General features: G+C 45.0%; 1 protein-coding gene across 1 annotated transcript in view; it reads left to right on the top strand.

Annotated features, from left to right (window-relative positions):
• Positions 1 to 18,883, top strand: part of T265_05111 (hypothetical protein) — a gene marked incomplete at both ends in the record, with an annotated part of 42,643 nt that overhangs the window by 16,660 nt on the left and 7,100 nt on the right. Inside the window, 16 exons of the mRNA XM_009170028.1 lie at positions 727 to 1,065; positions 1,949 to 2,128; positions 3,289 to 3,580; positions 3,929 to 4,329; positions 4,684 to 4,905; positions 6,377 to 6,500; positions 6,613 to 6,728; positions 7,634 to 7,978; positions 9,295 to 9,556; positions 10,489 to 10,779; positions 10,878 to 11,498; positions 11,822 to 12,176; positions 12,612 to 13,002; positions 14,298 to 14,957; positions 15,626 to 15,949; positions 16,648 to 16,989. Of these exons, the coding sequence (XP_009168292.1) occupies positions 727 to 1,065; positions 1,949 to 2,128; positions 3,289 to 3,580; positions 3,929 to 4,329; positions 4,684 to 4,905; positions 6,377 to 6,500; positions 6,613 to 6,728; positions 7,634 to 7,978; positions 9,295 to 9,556; positions 10,489 to 10,779; positions 10,878 to 11,498; positions 11,822 to 12,176; positions 12,612 to 13,002; positions 14,298 to 14,957; positions 15,626 to 15,949; positions 16,648 to 16,989 (5,265 nt within the window). The remainder of the gene's footprint in view (positions 1 to 726; positions 1,066 to 1,948; positions 2,129 to 3,288; positions 3,581 to 3,928; positions 4,330 to 4,683; positions 4,906 to 6,376; positions 6,501 to 6,612; positions 6,729 to 7,633; positions 7,979 to 9,294; positions 9,557 to 10,488; positions 10,780 to 10,877; positions 11,499 to 11,821; positions 12,177 to 12,611; positions 13,003 to 14,297; positions 14,958 to 15,625; positions 15,950 to 16,647; positions 16,990 to 18,883) is intronic.

The following is an 18,883-nucleotide window of genomic DNA, read 5'->3' as shown; positions in this document are numbered from 1 at the left end:
TATATATATATATATATATAATTGTCCTCTTCTGGAGAGACCACCCTGAGGAGTTAGCCAAAATGGCTCTTTTATTGGGTGACTGAACTACCCTCCTGTGGTCCAACCAAAAGTTGTTAATGTCCGTCTCTCCAGGATAGGGCAATTGTGTTCGCTTGGGCTAGGCCACTTTCCCACGGTTACGCGAGTTGTTAATGCAGTGAGAATGTTTTTTTCGAAATCAGAGTATCATTGTTCGTTCTGTGGCAGGCGTCTGCCACGAGTGAATCTATGGTAAAGTTAAGCTTGACATGAGTAGGTTGCTCAAACCATTTTGACAAGGGATTCTTTGCCTCCGATATTCTCTATCTCCGACGGGACTGTGTTTTGGGAAGCGTTCACTCATTCTTCGTAATTATGTCTGCACTAGCAGTTTTTTTACACATGCAATATTCTATATCCGACGGGAGTTTTGGGAAGCGTTCACTCATTCTTCGTAATTATGTCTGCACTAGCAGTTTTTTTACACATGCAATATTCTATAATACCTGCCGAGCGCCTTGGGCGCACTCTTTTCACAGTCTCAACCATGGCGGCCCACCAGATTGGCACTCGTTGTTTCGTCGCTCCAGCCTTTTGAATATTTTTTCAAACCTTAAAAGACCAACCTTGTAACTTTGCTACTCCTTGGTCCCGTGTCATTTTGCGCTTTGTCGAACTTACTCGGTAAGCTTTATGTCTTTACAGATTTTAGTTCCATGTTTGGATGAAGCCGGTCTAAGAAGTAAAAACTCTTGGGCGAACGACCTTTCCGATGTGGTTTCTCCGGGTCCAACGCCCAAAACGACCGGATTCATACAACAGCTGTTAGATCTCGTGGACCTCGAGCGCTCACATAATCAACGTTTCACACTGACTTGTGCCCTGGGAAGCTTGGGTCTGCAACTTGGTTGGCCGAGTTTTGTGACTTACTTTGAGGAGGAACGTCTGAAGCAGCGTTCGACTTACACCTCACCTCCACTGGTGGGCGTCACTGTGCAGCCAGCCTTCGAAGTCCCGCTACTTGCGAACATTCAGCACCCCTTGGTATGTATTGTGCCAAGCCATTTGACTTTTTAATTATGCAACCTGATAGCTCTATAAAAGTTTGATATAATTTCGGTCCTTTGGTTCTGAGACACGGAACTTCCATCTTACTTCCGCTCCTCAATACCTGTTTTTTATGTATGCACCTTTATTCAACAAGGACACACTTACGGGAACGGTTTACTAAAATTGCTTTGCTCGTCCCAGAGGGATTGATTAAGGAAAACTGACCATAACAAGAAGAATACAGATATTGCCTTACATTCAATGCCTGCACGTGAGTCGCTGAGCGAGCAATTGCATCATGAGTTTGAGCTTGTGGACTTTGTCCTCCAAAAGAACAGCAGATCTCTCTGAAGAGATCTACAGGACCCGCTACTCCGGGTTTAAAAATAACGAAGCACGATTAAGTGGTTCCGAATCCATGTCTTTTCAGTGGAGTTATGTATCATCTGGTCCTGGAGTAATTTTGTTCATGATGGCCCACCCATATTCTTCAAATTGCAATACTTGCAGACAAGTGACCTTTTCCGCAGCTGTAACAGATGTGTCTACTTACGATCCCAAAGTGAATTTCCCATACAGGTTGAATGTGTTTACCCACCTACAATGAGTATATTGGCTATGCGATCTTATGGCCAGAACCTCTGTTCTAATGTACTGTGATTACAGCCTCAACTGCATCAAGCAAACAGAACAAGTGGCGCCGAGTTTCTATTCGGATTTTACGATTGCTTAACATTCTATGAAGCGATGGGTTTTCAAGTCTTCTCCCCTGATATCTATGGGTTGAATGACAGTTGTCCCTACATACATACATTTATCTAACAATTTCTCATCGTTTTTCTCCAACTTTCACGGACCATTGTCCCCATATTCACAGGCGCTGTCGCCCATCTCTGTGGAAACGGATAAAATTGATCGCGATCTGTCCACTTCCATTCCAAATATTACTAATCAGCCTACGAACATGGCTGACCGAGAAACCTTCATCACAGAACTCAGGCGTCGCGAATTTGGATGCGGCGCAGAGTTGACCCAAGAAGCAGCCGATCTTGTCCGGGTCAGTATTAATGTATATTGCTTTCTCTATTTATAAGACGTCCCAAACCGATCTCGGCTTTAAGTGTGAACTAGGTTGTTTTTTCCACAACTGGTTGATAGGCTGTCACGTTTTTTAATGAGAAACACTTGTTTACTGATTATCATTTTGCAGAGGTCCGGAGTGAGAAGCATTGGTGGTAAGCGGTGTGCTTTCTGCATTGAACTGATAACTGCGTTGTCTTCAGTCCTATGCATAACTGGGCTGCCATGACTGAGTAACACAGAAAGATTACCTTAGGGTTACTCATGTTCTGTGGTTCATTCTCACTTTTGTTTCACCACCGACTCTTTGGAGATAGATAGTTAGCCGAGGATATTAATCCTGGTACAAACCGCTTTCAATGGAAAGCCGATCGTGCTCACACGGCGGCAACATGGGAGATGATGGAAACGGTATTTTAGGGCAAGCCAATCGAAGTGCAACTTGTTCGTCAAACGGCTGGTGTTGGGCGGTCAGATTACTTGCTGCTTCTACACGTAGTATTGACTATCCCCATGCGGAACAAGCATGCTGGCTGGTTCAGACCTGGTGATGCAAAGGCGCTCATTGTGTGCCGGTGAATAAGCGGTGCCGTCCTTACTTTGCATGCTAACGAACACACTCAAAGTACTGGTACGACCGAAGTATGCAATTTTAACGGCCTCTGAAAAGGTTGGTGCCAAGGTTTCCAGTTTGACGTGAGCCAGCTGGACTGTTCATTTTCAATGAGATTTGTTCATATATAATCTTCAGTGATTTTCTCATCCGTTTAGATCGAACTAGCCAAGTTACTTTAGGCTGGCAGACGTGTGCAAAACGAGCCTTACTCAGAATAATCGGAGCTACCGCCTATTCACATCGCGATTCCGTCTGCAGTCACTCATTTCCATGTCCTGGATTCGATTTGATTTCTTCGGCTCAAGCTAAATCTGAGGTCAACTATTAAATCAGCGGCTTGAAGGTTCGCGCCTTGTGTTTACCAATAGCTTTTCGACTGCTTTTTTTCCTTGTTCGCGCTTCCTGACTCTAGTCCAGCCCTCATAATTCTTTCCGATATCATGGTCGGTACACACCAGAGCTGAACAACTTGTTTTTTCTGTATTTTTCGTTCCACCTCCCTCTACATTATCAATACGCAGCGCGTTGAAGGCAAGCTTTCCCGAAGCCTTTTACAACTCTCCGAAGACTTATATGGTCTTCCTGGACACTTTCTGTTGGAACTGATCCAGAATGCAGATGACAACGAGTATACTGCATCCACGAAACCTACTTTAGAGTTTTGCATTGCACAGCAGACGAACGACACTATAGGGCCGGCAGCAGCCTTGTTAGTTATGAACAACGAAGCGATTGGTTTTACCGAAGCCGACATGTCCTCTCTGTGCGATGTTGGAATCAGTACAAAAGTACAACAGCGAGGAATAAAGACAGGCGAGTTTTCATTATTCTCTTTCGAGCCTCTCATACGCTGGTGTCTTATTAGTATGCCATTACTTAGAGTTCCTGTTCAGATCTTTTGAACGGAGGCGCTGGTTTTTTTTTGTTATTTTTCACTTGGCTTTTGAGTTAGCGTAAAATCGATCTGTTCATGTAATTCTCTTAAAAGTTGAAATGCTCCCCTGGTAGAGTACGATATAAACCTCGTTGAAGACCTTTACTTTAGGGGTTCGAGCTCCTCTCTAAACCCGCTTAGTCCAAATAATTGTCCGCCTCTAAGTGACCAGATTCTTTCTGACTCGTTCGAGGATGTTTCAATTCTTTTATTTCCTTACCTTGTAGGTCGTAAGGGGATCGGCTTCAAGTCTGTTTTCAATGTGACTGACGCGCCAGAAGTCCATTCGAACGGTTTCCACGTCCGGTTTCATCGTCAGTCACGTAGCGACGCTGACCAATTCGATGCAGCTAACGCACTTCTTTTGGTCCCTGAATGGTGCACCGCTATGGCTACCCCTTACAGTATTCACGAGCCCTCCCGTTGGCCGATCCCGATTTCAATTCCTACTTGGTGCAAGACTTTGTTTGTTCTCCCCATCATTTCGAAATCAACTGCCATGGCTATGAATTTTGGCTCCATTCTCCAACTTGCTTATGATACGCTGGCGCCTTACTTGATGTTGTTTCTAAGGCGTCTTCAGTGTTTAACTTTGTCCTATGGCCCAGACTGTAAAGCAGACCAAGAGGTAGGATGAATGATGTTTTCGGTTGATCAACTATTTTGTGTTTGCTATCTGAGTGAACGTCGAACGTTGTTGACTGGTACTGAGAACTATTAGATCAGTTGGAGGTAGTAAAAATCGCTGGTCACATTTTCCTTGTTTTTATGGTTTCTTGGAATACGGGGAGCGCACTAGAATCAGACTTTTAAGTGACTGGCAATAGATGAAACTTCAGAGGAACTCGAAATTTTTCACGGTAGAGGGGTTTGCAGTACGTGTTCCATCATGAAACTGGAGGGCTTCCAAATTTACATGACCTTACTATGTATCACGGTGATAACCGGAACTTTCTCGACTCCTTCCTTTTTTTACTTGTAGCCAGCACGACGAAAATTGCTCGTTCTTTTACGTGACTCCACGGCGTTACCTTCTACCGAGATACCAAAAACTGCCGAGATTATCTCCGTGACTATGATTAAAGGTGGTGACGGTGAGGATCAGCTGTCTGGGGAAGCTGGTGAATCGTCTTCGTCAACTGTAACGCACAGGTGGTTTTGCTTCAAAGAAACGCTGCGAGTCAATGAAGAAAAATTGCCCAAGGTAGAACTCTCACTCTCTCCCTGCGATTTATCTGAATCTTGAGATTTCGCGTGATTGACTTTACGGAGCCCATTTTTAGCGGGAATCGCATATTCGATGCCACTGCTTGATCATACTATCTGCCTTGGTGTTCACAATTGGTTAAGTCGGGCTTTGATCTCTTTGATCAGACCTGTTTGTCTAGCTCTGTAAACATTCCATTACTTCACTAGGTGACATCATCAGGGCGTTGTTGGTACGGTTAATTTCACATTGCCTGCTACTGGGAGATCTGCAGCCGAATTACCCAGCTCAACAACAGATCATTTGCCATATTTACGGTATATGGTATCAGTGCTCCTCTAAGTAGCAGACTGGGATGAATAACGAAGTCCCTGTGGAAGCTGTATTTTGACTAATATTCTTCGCTTTTCAGTATCGTGCTTTGGACAAGGATTCGTTTATCGACACTCAAGAAACCGTCGATAATGAGAGTTTTTATTTAGGTGCTAAGCTCATCAAATAACGTGGGGGAAGAAACCTTTTGTCTTTTTGGGTTACCATCTTAGTCCAGTCTTTGTAGGTTACCATCTTAGTCCAGAGCACGAATCCAGCACCAAATAGGGCAGACTTTTTTCTCAAATGCGTTCACCTGTCCTACCTATACTACCAGAGGTAAAAAATCCGACGTTGGTTTCCCAGTTAGGGTTGGGTGCCAATTATTTCATTCGGCCAGTCCAACCACAAGACTATGGCTAAGAATCCCAAAGTGCAAGGCCTGGTGACAGGAATCATCCAATGCCTGGAACTGATGTAGGGTATTTACATATGTCCAGAAGGGCATCAACATGTGATCGTGGTTATCTCCCTGTGAAACGCGTACTGGTTTCATTATTGAGACCTGAACTAAATCATGTTGAACGTACCTCTGGCCATAGTAGCTTTGGGATACCGCCGCATGAGATTAACTTGAAAAGTGCAACCTTCTCAAGGTAGAGATGCATGTCATGTAGCGGAAAAATACATCAGTTGGAAACCAGTTCATCTAGCTCTGCTGAGTATGAGTTTTGAGCTGTAGGCATGTTTCCTTCATCCTCTTGCGAGCCGTATACTAATGCCGAGGCAAGTTGCGTAGAACGAAGTCAGAAACTGGACAGATCCGTTCGAGTGAAGGGTGAAACTCAGCCTGAATGGCAAACCACAGGGGAACATGTGTCGAGGACGCTTGGCGTTCATCACCTGTTTGTTTTCTTAACGTTCTGCCGTATTTGATGCGGATGATCTGCAAGCATCTTCAAATTCATCGAACAAGGTGACTGATAACAAATTTGGTTGCTCGTTTTCTGTTAATTACTCTACATACTCACAGTATCCAGTAGAACAAACGCGTATTGAGTTTAGCAACATGCCACTCATATTCTTTCCTTTGCGTCTGCTTGTGACTAGAAGTCCTCTGTGGTCGCTTACTTTTCGGTTTTACTTGGGATTCCAGTATGCTCCAACGCAGACAGAACTTGCTTTGGCCGTCTCGCTAACGGACTCCGAACCACTGCCACAGTGTCCGGTGTTTGCTTATCTGCCTGTTCGTGCAGCGGGGTTCGCATTCTACATTAATGGTGAGTGCCCTATCTTTTTGGCTACTTTGCCGCACAATCAGAAGAATCTCTGTTTTTGTTCGACTTACTGTCCACTGAATTCTGATTTTGCTTTTCTGTTATCCAATTGCAGCTGATTTCGATTTGACATCCTCTAGAGAGGATGTGGATGGTACTAGCGTCTGGAATCAATGGCTAGTCAGTCGAATTCCCACCGTATGGAGCCACATGATTGAATATGTTCTTCAGGTGAGTTTTGTTTCAGCAGTGTACTGCTGTAACTTACTTGAAGAGGGCTGTGTAGACAAGAACATCCGGATCTCTAATTTTTGGGACGGTATGTAGCTTTCATCAGTAGGTATGACGCACTTGTTTTCCATTCTGCGGTCGATCTGAGTTTTAGGTGACTGCCGTTTCGTTCGTACCACAACTGCGGTAGTACTTATCCTTACACAGACTGTATCCTCATCAGTACCTAGATTGAGATGACTGAAATGATGATGCTCTGGATAGGCTCCACTCATCGAATCGGAAGGGGCTGCTAAGAGACGGTGTATAAGATAGATATGGTACCACTGAAGATGCGCCATACCCGTGAACTTTTGTCTTGGATGTGGTATACTAGCGCAAACTTGGAAGTGTCTTCCCTTTTGTACTGTCCTGTGTGACGTCGACCTAATTCAGTTGTTCATGATTTGCTTATATCCAGCGCATCTAAACGACGAATACCAAGCAGCTGCTAGTGTCTTAATTGTCTGGTGGATGAGGTCGAGTACGTTACTTGCATGGAAGGCTTCTAGTTCCTCTTTCGGAAAAGCGAAGAGATGACGTGCAATGAGTAGGAAACAACTCATCTTATTTTTAGAAGACTTGATACTGCTTAGTGGATATTTTGCCTTTCCTTTCGGAGGAAATCCCTGGGTTTTTACGTTGGTACTTCCTGTTGACACTGACTGATTTATTGGTGACGTAAGTACCTCAATGTTTGTACCAGGCTAGCAGTGGACTTTTTATCTAGAGAGCTGTTCGGTTTCACTGTCACTACCACAGTCGCAATTCACGATGTTGAATTGTGACAGTACTTTCTACGTCTATTGTTCCGTTGTTTCGTGCTTGAGTCTTTTTTCTTTCCGAAATTTTTTGTGTGATTACAGTTGCCCGAAGATGCACTTGGAGGATGCGGCCTAAATCGACATACACTTCTATGTCGCTTTCTGGTCTCACTACCGTTCGATCCAAGTGAACCTCTTGCCAGGCCATCTTCGCAAACGCCGGCCGGTTCATCGAACCACGGTGGCCTGTTTCTTGGGCTTCCAGCGCAGTTGCGTTCACGGTTGAGTCAGTTACCCTGGTTGCCTGCTGCTCAACGGGACGAAACAGTGGATGTGAGCTGCTCATACGTGACGGCTGGCCGATTGCTTCTCTCCACCTTCGACTTCAACTCGGACAGTCGGTCAGCAGCATATGGCAGCACGCTTGGAGAGGGTGCATCAATAAGAGTAAGCACGATCGCATCACTTATGGTCCTCCTTCTCACAAGTTGAAACTAAACCAATCTGTTTTACCGTAATGCAGCAATTATTAGTGGTATCTAAATTACCATAGTCATCGGGCAAAGCGAAGGTAAAAATGTGCTGTTCTTCCAATACCACAAAAATCCTTATGTTGTATGCTTTGATATTCTTTCATTGTGTTTAATTATATCTTCCATTTTGAGCGAATGACTTTTAGGCTTTGTCTAGTACAGCCAAGGTGTTCGCTGGTCCGTGCACTTGTTTGGGTTTTCTGATTAAGTCTATCTCATTTTCTCAAGATAACCGCTATCTCGTATGCTTGTTGCCACCTTACAACTGTAGAATATCTGAATATCTGGTCAGCCGCTGGTTCATCACTTCTTTAATTGTTCTATTTTTCGAACCTATTTTGTTCTGTGTGTACTCTTGCCGATTGTTTGATAGGACAACGGGTTTACTGGGCCCTTTGCAAACGGAAGTGTAAGGATACTGTGCTCTAGAGTACAATGTTAAGGGACGCAGAGGATACTTTGTCTTTTAAACTCGAGATAGCTCAATGATTGAGACACGAAAGTGCGCAACTGAATTTCCGTGATCCTAACCCAACCCTGTCTAGGCTTGGGCAACCTGACAGCATTTCAGCCATCGTGCTTCCTTCGAGGGGTGTGATAACTAGGCACCGAAAAGATGTTGCAGCTAGACCTCTATTATTATTTAGTATCTACGTTGTCCTCAAATTCAAACAGAACTGCGCTCAAAATCAGGCCGCACAGTCAACGGATACTTTGCTCCCAGCCATCTGAAACTTGTGCCAAGTACCCTTCAAACTCGTTCGATACTGTATCGCCACAATCCTCACTGAAACGAGTTTGTCTTTGCACAAGAGACGACCACATTATAGGTAAAGGTATGTTCCAGACTGCTGGTTGTCAATCTAAATTCAGTTCTGGTATGTGGCACCAAGCATCTTGTATTCACTATTCACATTATTATCCTTATCGTCGACCTCATCGGTAAATACCAGCGTCCAGATGCCGTCTTAAGACATTATGTATTCCTTTCTACCGGATTGATACAGCTCAGATCTGTCTGAGAAGCAGCTGTTGTTAGAAGCGCATGAGGCTTCTTCGTCCACCTCTACAGCACACCACTCGGAGGTTCGTTAATCCAGTAAGGAACTCTTAAAGGATACGGTGGTCAGCATATTTAGGAGCTTCTTCTGGATGAGCTTACGTTTTTCTGGGTCAGCCATCTATCGAATTTAAAAAAACTACATCAGTAAACTACTTATTTCTTTTCAGTCTGGTTCATCAGCTCACATGATGCGCCTACTAATGAATCGCCTGGATATGTATGAACCTCTTCCTGACTTACTTGGTACTGAACCACCAAACGAAGAGATAGTTGTTGGGGATTCGCCGGAGGCTCTGGATGAGTCCAGACTATTAGCCTGGCAAACTCGCCTGTTGAATTCGCGAAGCCGGTGCAATGCGCTCCTTTGGCTTGGAGCGCAAACCATTTCTGTGGATTCGTTGCTAGAATTGGTCTCAAATCTTTCAGCTGGTGAGCCACTTTCTTTTCCCATTGACTTATGTCCATTTCCCCTCTACAGGTATTCTTGCAACCTGATTTTATTGGATTTCTTCCCGAAAATGAGTGCTCATGTATCTGGACAACTTGACTCTCCTTCCTGGGATCTGACCGGCTATGGTACTTTTACCACACATTGAGTATTAAGACGGAAGGATTGAAATATAGAGCGTAGCTTAAGCTTTTAAAAGTTGCCTTCTACCACTTCACAAACGTTTTAGTCACGTGATGTGAAACGAAAGACCACACGATGCGCGCTTTCACTCTAGCTTGTAGACAAGTAATTCTAATACTGTCGTCGATTACCACCAGAAAGTCGCCAATTGAGCTTCCGAACTCCCTTCGCTTTTGGGATTTATGCGAACGGTTGAAAGTGTTCGGGGAAGCCCGATAGTTTGAGAAAGTCTGAGTCTTGTTAACTAAAGCTTAAGAAGTGGTCAGGATCAATTATCGAACAAAAAACGATGTCCAATCATGTGCGGCTTACCACACCACTTTATCGCCTCTCTTTACTCATTTCGTTAAATTACCATTGAAAATTCTGACCCGTTTTCTGGGGCTGCTAGTGTTAATCCGGATTTCATAAATGGCTATTCTTCAGCCACGCACTTTTCGTCACATGGTATGATGTTAGCCTCTCTCCGGGCAGTGACTTCTGTGCGGAATGTCCAATTGAGTGGTCGGATGGTTTGCTCTGCAAGCCATCGGCGAAATAATAAGGTTGTTCCTGACTACCTGCATTAGTCTGGTTCCATATGGATTAATGGTCCTTTACCATATTTTGTCTGTCAGACTGTGCATAAGCCGGTGCATATTTGAAATCTAGTCCAGTGAAGTTTTCACTCTGCAATGCATCAGCCTGGTTCTCGTCTTCGCCGTTTTACTTCTGCCCTTTTTTCGTGCAGAAGAGCTTTCGCGCCCTGGACTTCTTGGCGTCCTGTTGATGAATTTCGAATCATGTTTGTCCGCTCCATCTTCAAGACAGACCGGTTCCCAAATGGCACCAAATGCCAACATCATGTTAAGACGTCGACTTTTGGCTGCGCTACGTCACCTAGCCATTTTTCCATTGACTAACGGTCAGTTGGTCCGTTGCGGCGATTCAAGGGAACATGGAGCTATGAAGAATTGTCAGTTGCCAGTGTTATTACCGCCCGCCCCGTCCCAAGTGAAAGGGTCCGTTGACTTGAAATATGGTAAGCTGTTATGAATGACAACCCTTCCTCAGATAATTAAAGCTATAAAGTATCACGTTTTTGCAACAACAACAACCTTTATTTACATACTTTCACAGCTGAATATATCCAACTGGTCAGCAAACTGGGACCTCTTGTCAGTCCGCTGTCCTTCCACACTGGGCCTAACCCTGAAGATGAACCGTGTTTCAACTTGCCTGATTTACTCACTCTGGACTCACCGCAAGGCATTGGTTTGCGCATTGCCCTCCCTGAGGTGGTTCTTTCTGACTGGATCCTTCCTGGCCTCGCAGCCTACGCTGAGTTGCCTGTTACCTCGGCCTCGGACGCCGAACTGATTAACTGGGTGGTGCTCATCGGGCAGCTGTATGTGTCTTGTGGATGCCTGTGCGAAAACGCTGAGTATTCTGGTCTTCCTACAAGGTTTCCGATAGCAACGGCAACCAAAGTGCAACAGATGCATATCTTGCCTGCGCTGTCAACCCTTCCTGGCCACAGGCGCTCATGTCCCGTTTTCCTACCACCAACCTCTTTCACGATTCGTCCGAATTTCATCACCGGAACATTAGAGGAGCTCGAAACTAAGCTTTTCCGATTTTTCCTCGACCAACTGGACGAATCTGACCCGGTACAGCTAGTTGCGGCTAAATACTTTGAAAACCTATCTTCATCCGGAGCTGAGTTCGGATATCGATGCTTCCGGCTTTTCTCTGAAGCAGGTGAGCTTCTGAGTAGCTCAGATTTACAGGTTTTTTTGTATCTCTTCTGATTCAGGTGATATAACAGCTCACAAACTTATTTCACTAGGATGTTTTCGAACGGATCGTCAAAACTTTCCCGATGGTTTTTTCGGCATCTGGAATCATTTAGCTCGTGAGAAGCTTTGACCCAAAACATTATCGAGACTATTGTTGCACCGTCAGGATCTTTGTTCTGTCATGACACTCCTTTTCTCCTCAGGCCAGTGTTTATCTTTTTCTCTATAATTTTCGTGTCCTCTTACGACTCAGTGCCCTGCCCATTTGTTTTTTCCTCGCCTTAGGATCATGTACACTTCTGTCGGTCCATTCATCACGTTACTTCGTTTCGAGCTCCGAGTTGCTCACAGGTAGAAAATCGTCTGAGATGCTAACCACCGACGCTAGTTTACTTCCTCTTCCTCCTCATCATCGTTTGAGAAAAGACCTATCTGAAGCGCTGATCAAGGAAGGCCTCCCTCAGACGGATTTTGTGGAAAATCCGACAGCGGATGAATGGTGGATTGTTGAGGATTTCGTCTCTCCTGGAGTGGAACTTTTACTGAGCTGGATTACCCGTTTGGCCGATCGTCAGGTCGCGGCTGAGGCAGCTTATCAGTTGGCCTGTTTGTTACATGATAATTGGTCATCGTTTGAAAAGTGAGTGTGTTACGTTGGTCCGATTGATGGACTTCTGAAGGGCTTGTTTGCATATGGACGCCTACATTTTAGCTTACTCGTGCGTTAGTTCATGGCACTCATTTCTACTCGTGTTTGGGTTGCTTAGTGGCAGTCAACGCTCCTGTGTAGACTGCTGATTGCAATCACCGTTTCTGTTTTGAGCTATTAATACTATTAATAAAGAGGGGGCGAGATGGCTCAAGTGGTTAGAGCGCGAATTTACTGACCGGATGGTCCGTGGTTCGAATCCGACCTTCGCCTCTCGACTTCCTCTGTCTAGGCTTGGGCAACCTGGCAGTATCCCAGTCCTCGTGCTTCCTTCGGGTGGCATGGCAGCTAGGCACCGGAAGGGTGCTACAGCTGAACTGTTAATAAAGTCTTTTGTAATCCCTCTTCCTATTTTGTCATCGACAGCGTACAATACGCCTGGTATTCAAAGTATTCAGCAGAATCACAAATCAACTTCTCTCCGACTATTTCACTCCAACGTACCCCTGGAGCCTGGACCCGTTCGTTTGGTCACGCCTCCTGGCTTCACCAACTCCGGCAGAAATCTTGGTTACCAGTGGAGAAATCTGTCACAGAGAATGGTGGAATTGATATGGTTGCCCCTGCTGGGGAACTTTGTGTTTACTCTCCAGGTGCTTTTGCAGACCTTCGAGCTGGACGGTTGAATCTAGTCAAATTGTTGCTACACGCTTGTCATATTTGGGCCCCGGGACCTTATATCGTCAGAGATCCACCTTTCCTACCATTCACGACAGCTTTGGGGTTGGTCAGCGATTTGACTCGGACCACATTTGAGGTACTATTTTCGGTTGGTTTCCTATCATTATGCTTGTTACATTCGTTGGATCTGGACGGTCCTAACAAAGTGATTTCCATAACGTCCCCCCTCCACCGTGACGTCTTTTGGTATCTTTCATCAGATTCTCACTGTAGCACTTAGAGCATGGTCTTCATCGTTTCTATAGTTCGAACTAATTTACTGAATTAGAGAATGGAGTGGATGATGATGCATGATTACGGTGAAATGTATGGACACTTCCTGCGTTGCTGCACCTTCTCTACCCTCTCACTATTTTGACCGATTCCCCTAGGGCGGTGCCCTATTCATTTTTCTGGTTATTCCCTACTGAAGAGACATTACCACTGCTTTTGTTCCCCTCGAGGTATGTTAACTTTCTTGGAGTCGCACCACAGGCTGAGACTGACAGGGAACTCGTGTTGTGGACCAGGAATGGGAAGAGGTCTTCATCGGTAGGATTTCTATGGACTGCGGGATGTACTTTTGGCTATTATTCGCAAACTGCTGGTTAGGAGAAAAGGTGTACTTTTGACTAACCCAATCCAGTGTTACAAAGATGACCTGTTGCTGTTGTATCCTGCAGTAATGCGATTTTTACCATCAGATATACCTATGGCCTCCACACAAGACCGCTTTTGTAGGGGTCATCGACAGAACCTGTCCGCCTTTGAGTGTTCCTTCTGCGGCGCATCAGTCCAAAAAACGGGAAAACTCAAACTTTTTTGGCTCAGTGGGATTGCCAAAATTATCACCCCAAAACACTTCTTTGGTAAAAGTGTTTCGATATCGGTATTTTTTTCTTTGTCAAGCACTGGCTAAATCAAAGTGTACATTTGCTCGTCAAATCACGAGCCATCCAAAACTGATTAGCTGTATGTGGTTCTGAACTTAGCAGCTCGCATCTCCTAGCTGGATTATCACGTGATCAACCTCTTCTACGCCCAGCTGATGAATCGTCAGGAGGACGTTACTCGTGTGGTTGAACTTTTCAAGGTCAGATGGGATTTGTCGGTGTGAAGTCAAGGGGTTTTGCAGTTTGTGGTGCTTCATAGTATCAAGTCAGCACTCCCCGGTCGGAGATTGTATACCCTTGACCTGCACTTTTCGTTCCTAATAAAAACGGTCGAACAAGAGTATCTTGCCTCCTATGCTTTAGTCACACCTTCCACAGGCCAATAATTATCACGGGATTTGTTGACGCGTCTCACCCGGTCTCTCATCTTATGCATTTCGTATGTTCGCATTGTTGACAGCCTGTTTAGAATTAATGTCATCACCTTTTCCATTCACAGCATTTGATGAATATTCTCGCATCCCAAGCTGAAGCTCACTCAATTACCGTCATATCTCAACTAACCCCTGAGCTTATGGTGCAGCTCTACCGTCTTGCTCTCAACTGCCTCTTAAGCTCTGATTCAACTCAACGGACTGCTATACAACCTCTTGATATTGACTGGCTCCGGAAGGTATTTGCAACCCCCGGTCGTCCCTGCTTACTTGTCGCATGTTGTAACCAGTTTGAGGTCGACCGCTCGGGCAAACGACCAAGATTAGATAATGCGAAGGGTGTCGATGCAGCGGTAACCGGGGTGACAAGTGTTTGTCCGATATGTTCTTGTCTATCACTGCATAATAGCACTCGGAAACGTCATTTGGTACCTACTGGAAGTTCTCTTCAGGAAGATCTCGCCTACCACTTCGTGGAACCTGGACTAGTTGCCTGGGATTCAGCCAAACTTCCCCAACCTGATCTTTGTGGTTCGAATAAAATCACAGATGATGACGAGGATGCAGAATTCGATAGCATACAAGACCAGTGTTTCGTTTCATCACGGTACGTTGCACAAGCAGCTGCTTTGCCACGGCCAGATTCAACAACAAAAGCCCGCGTCTTTTCATTGTCACGTTGCTACGGCCTATCATGTCGGACATTTTTTGTGGACTACCTGGGCGTAAGTTTATCGAAACCTTTTCCATGTATGTTGGGTTCACTTCTCTTTACCATTGACTATTGTTGATCCTCTGTCGGACTGAAGATTGTGTCAGAACAGGGATCAGTAACAGCATAGTAAAATGGTTTCTGCTTTACCTCTACCAGGTATGCCTGTACCAATCACGAGATGTTCTTAGGTAACAAAAGTTTACCCATGGACTGGATAGGGTGCATGGTTACACTCTGTTACACCTGATCATATTTTTTAAACCAAATGCCGTTACTCTGCTCCGTGACACTGGAACTGGATGTTCCAATAGTTAACCTAGGGTCCCACTTTTCTCACCAAAACGGCTAGGATGGTTGGGTGCCTCGGCCCAGTTCTCCGTGATTCCTCGAAACACCGTTAACTGCTGTTGTTCCGCCAATAATTATGAAGCACTGACTGTGATAAACTTAGATGATGATGGTGGAATGCAACATGGTACAGCATCTTTTTTCATGATTGCGTGTTAAGTCCATCTTTTTATGGGACTCTTTGATAGCGAAGCTGATCAGTCACCGGATCTTAGTTTCATCTGCTTAGGGGAAATACTCAAACATACTAATATTTCCTATCAGTTATTTATCGATACATTTGAGATAGGATTGTGAGCTGTGCTCATCGCAGTGCATCTCTCTCTTCAGATTGCTTCTACTTCCTCTGTTGGTGAAGTTTTGACCTTGCGTCCGGAGTTCAGTGAACTTGATGGCAATCTGAGCTCACCCACACGCTACAGACAGTGGTTAAGCTTCGGGCGCCGCTTGGGTCAGTGGTACGCTCTGCTACATTATTGCCTTCTCGAGGATGGCGTTTTGCAAAACTTCAGTTCGATCGGGACCAACCGTCGGGGGCGTGAGGATGAAGCAGCTGCTGATAACTCTGATGAACAAGTTCAGGCTGTGATGTGCGCATTGAACCGATTCCCATTGTTATTCGGAGCTGATGGCCAGTGGTGGAGCCCAGCTGATGTAAGCTAGGTCCCGTTTTCATTGTTTTCGGCTTTAATTCAAACGAAGCAGCAGTTTTTAACCTTCCAACCAGGAGTGCTGGCTATTACAGCGTTCCGATCACTTTGTTTATTACCACTGAGTCACACTGACGAGTGTTCAGTCAGTCAGCGTAAGAAAATATTAATGTTCCTTCAAGGAGACCGACAAGTTGTCAAAACAGCTTTTCTGGAAGACAGCCCTAGTCAGGATCATGAGTGTTTTTCTGCCAGTTGACCACTTCCCCAAACCTTTTGGTTGTCAGAATTTGGAGGTATGAGTTCTGAATGAAAGTGTTAATTTTTGGAAGGCCGCTGGATCTAACTTTTGAAATCTTGTGGTTCGTTTCGGAGAGGGGATGTGATGTTTTACCAGGTATTTAGGTCATGGAATTTGTGGGTTGAACCATATCGGTTACTTAGAGCAGGGGAGTTTGCTTGTTCTGGAGGATTTTTCGTGTGACGCTTGATAAATCATGCACTCTCTACATTCGTGTGTGCTCAACGAGCCTTGCTGGCGTTCGATGCACCTGCCTGTACACTAATATCTTTGCATTAGTAACCGTCAAAAAGCTTGGGGCTGTTCTGATGTTGTGGCTTGAAACTGTTCATTTTGTTGCTAATACATCAGCTCTGTATGTTTTACTTTCACAGTGATAACTCTTCCATTTGGTATTTTAGGTTGCAACGCTTTCAGGTAAGCAAACTCACAACGCCTCTCGGTCAACACTGCCTGCGGTGCGGTCCGCGCTGACTTGTTTGTTCGCATGGTCCAAATGGCCTTATGGTCGTCTTGTTGAAACCGCCAGCTCTTCAGGTGGTCCAAGCTGCCGTATGCTCGCTCACAGCCTGGACATACTGAATGCGCGACATAGGCCTGGTGAAATTCTGACCACCCATTCGCATGCTTCCTCAGACTTGCCCTCCCTGCCAGAGACCTTTGGTGATACTACTCGTCCTGTCCCTATTTCACACAATGAGGGCACAGCACACGGTCTTTTGTTGGATGTTTTGGGACTACCGGTAAGTCGATGAGGTCAAACACTCGAAAGGCTTAACTTATGCGTCATATCTTCCATTAAATATCCAATCTAGTACTTGATGTGACTTCCTAATGGGTTAACTTATCATACTATCTTTCTCCTCACAATAAGCCTTTTCAACCACGCCACAATTACTTTCCCCAGCTATGGCAATGGATTTCTATTTTCGAGCATGAAAGCCATTCTGCTCATCACATATCTTCCAAAGTGAGCGGGTCTTCACTGCCTGTCTTCATCAAAGAAATAAGTTGTCTTCAACTGTGTATCAGGCGTGCTTGCTGCAACATCCAATCCCTCCTCCGACTTCTGATAACAGGACTGCTTGCTACCGGAATCAGAGCTACCTTCAAAGCGTTGTTCAGACAGAGTAAGGAAAGCGGTAATTCGCTAAGGAAAGCGGGTCTTTAAGGAAGTGGAGTCGGAAGGCTTCAAGTAAGATCCTTCTTTTGGGGCTTTATGTATCCCTCACAAATACCGGATGTTCATTAGAAATGTAAAATAGAGCTGTTCAGTTTGTACGATAAACCCGTCTACCTGGACACTTGACAAACTCCCGATAAACCAGTAGTTTAAGACAGGATATCATAGTAGCTGTAGCCATCTGATGATGATGATGATGATGATGATGATGATGATCGTCCAGCTGTAGCACCTTTCGGTGCCTAGCTGCCATGCCACCCGAAGGAGGCACGAGGGCTGGGATACTGCCAGGTTGCCCAAGCCTAGACAGGGGAAGTCGAGTGACAAAGGTCGGGTTCGAACCACGGACCCTCCGGTCAGTAAATTCGCGCTCTAACCACTTGGTCCATCTCGCCCCATGTAGCCGTCTAGGGTGTTCTTATGTCAAATCGATTTCAATCCGTTTTTCAACGCCGTGGCGAGCTCGATTGTACCATGTAGTGAATAGAAATGGGTAAGGGATTTCGTAGTTTTTTGGCGTCTGGTGAACATTACCCAAGTTTGGTGAGAACCTCGATTCTGTATTGCCTGCTTCTTTTGACTGAACAAAGCAGTTTTCCTGCTCAGCTCCGTTTGTTACGCTGGTAATTCCCATATCAGAGGACTGTAGTGATATGTATCGGAATCGGGTACGATCAACGGATATACGCGACCTGAGAACGAGCGCACAACTCCCCAGCTATGACGCGAGCCCAACCACTCCTAGCGCAGACAGAGAAGAAGACCAGACCTTCAGAAGAGGGCTTTTACTGCCTCAAACAAAGGCGAATTACAGTGGGAGCAATGTCATATATATATATATATTTCGAGCGACCTTGGGGAGCGATAAGTCAGTTAATGCGCACAAAGTATAACTGGCCAATAGGAAAAGAGCGCGGTCTTTACGGATTGAGGTGCAACATGTCGGAAAAGGCGCGAAATTTAAAAATTTTTGAAAATAAATTGGCAATAGCTCGGAAAATAAGCAGTTTTTGGGGATACTGACATCCCCAACATGTAGAATCCTTTTCCCTCATCCAAGTTAATGATGACAGTGATCCCAAAAACAGGTTATCGCCCATTCGTTTTCAATATCCTAGATCGCTTGACTCAAAAGTATTGCTTGCTGCCCTCTCTTGACATGGATACTCGGGAGCGGGTTCAGCAACCAGCAGCCGTGGCAGATCGTGCGATTGGCATTCACTCTTCACAGTCATCAAACAACTGACTGAGTCGGTTCAACCTGAACCCTACAAATCATCATTTGTACTCTCCAGAACCTTTGTCGAATGAACCTGCAACTACACAACCTCTATACTTTCAGTAGTCGGTCGACAACGGATGAACTGATATTAATTGGGGGATCTAGGGATAAATGTAACTTGAATTCGCTATATGTATATATATATATATATATATATATATATATATATATA

Source organism: Opisthorchis viverrini, assembly GCF_000715545.1.
Source record: "Opisthorchis viverrini unplaced genomic scaffold opera_v5_92, whole genome shotgun sequence".
NCBI lineage: Eukaryota > Metazoa > Platyhelminthes > Trematoda > Opisthorchiida > Opisthorchiidae > Opisthorchis > Opisthorchis viverrini.
This window is presented reverse-complemented; position numbering and strand designations above follow the sequence as displayed.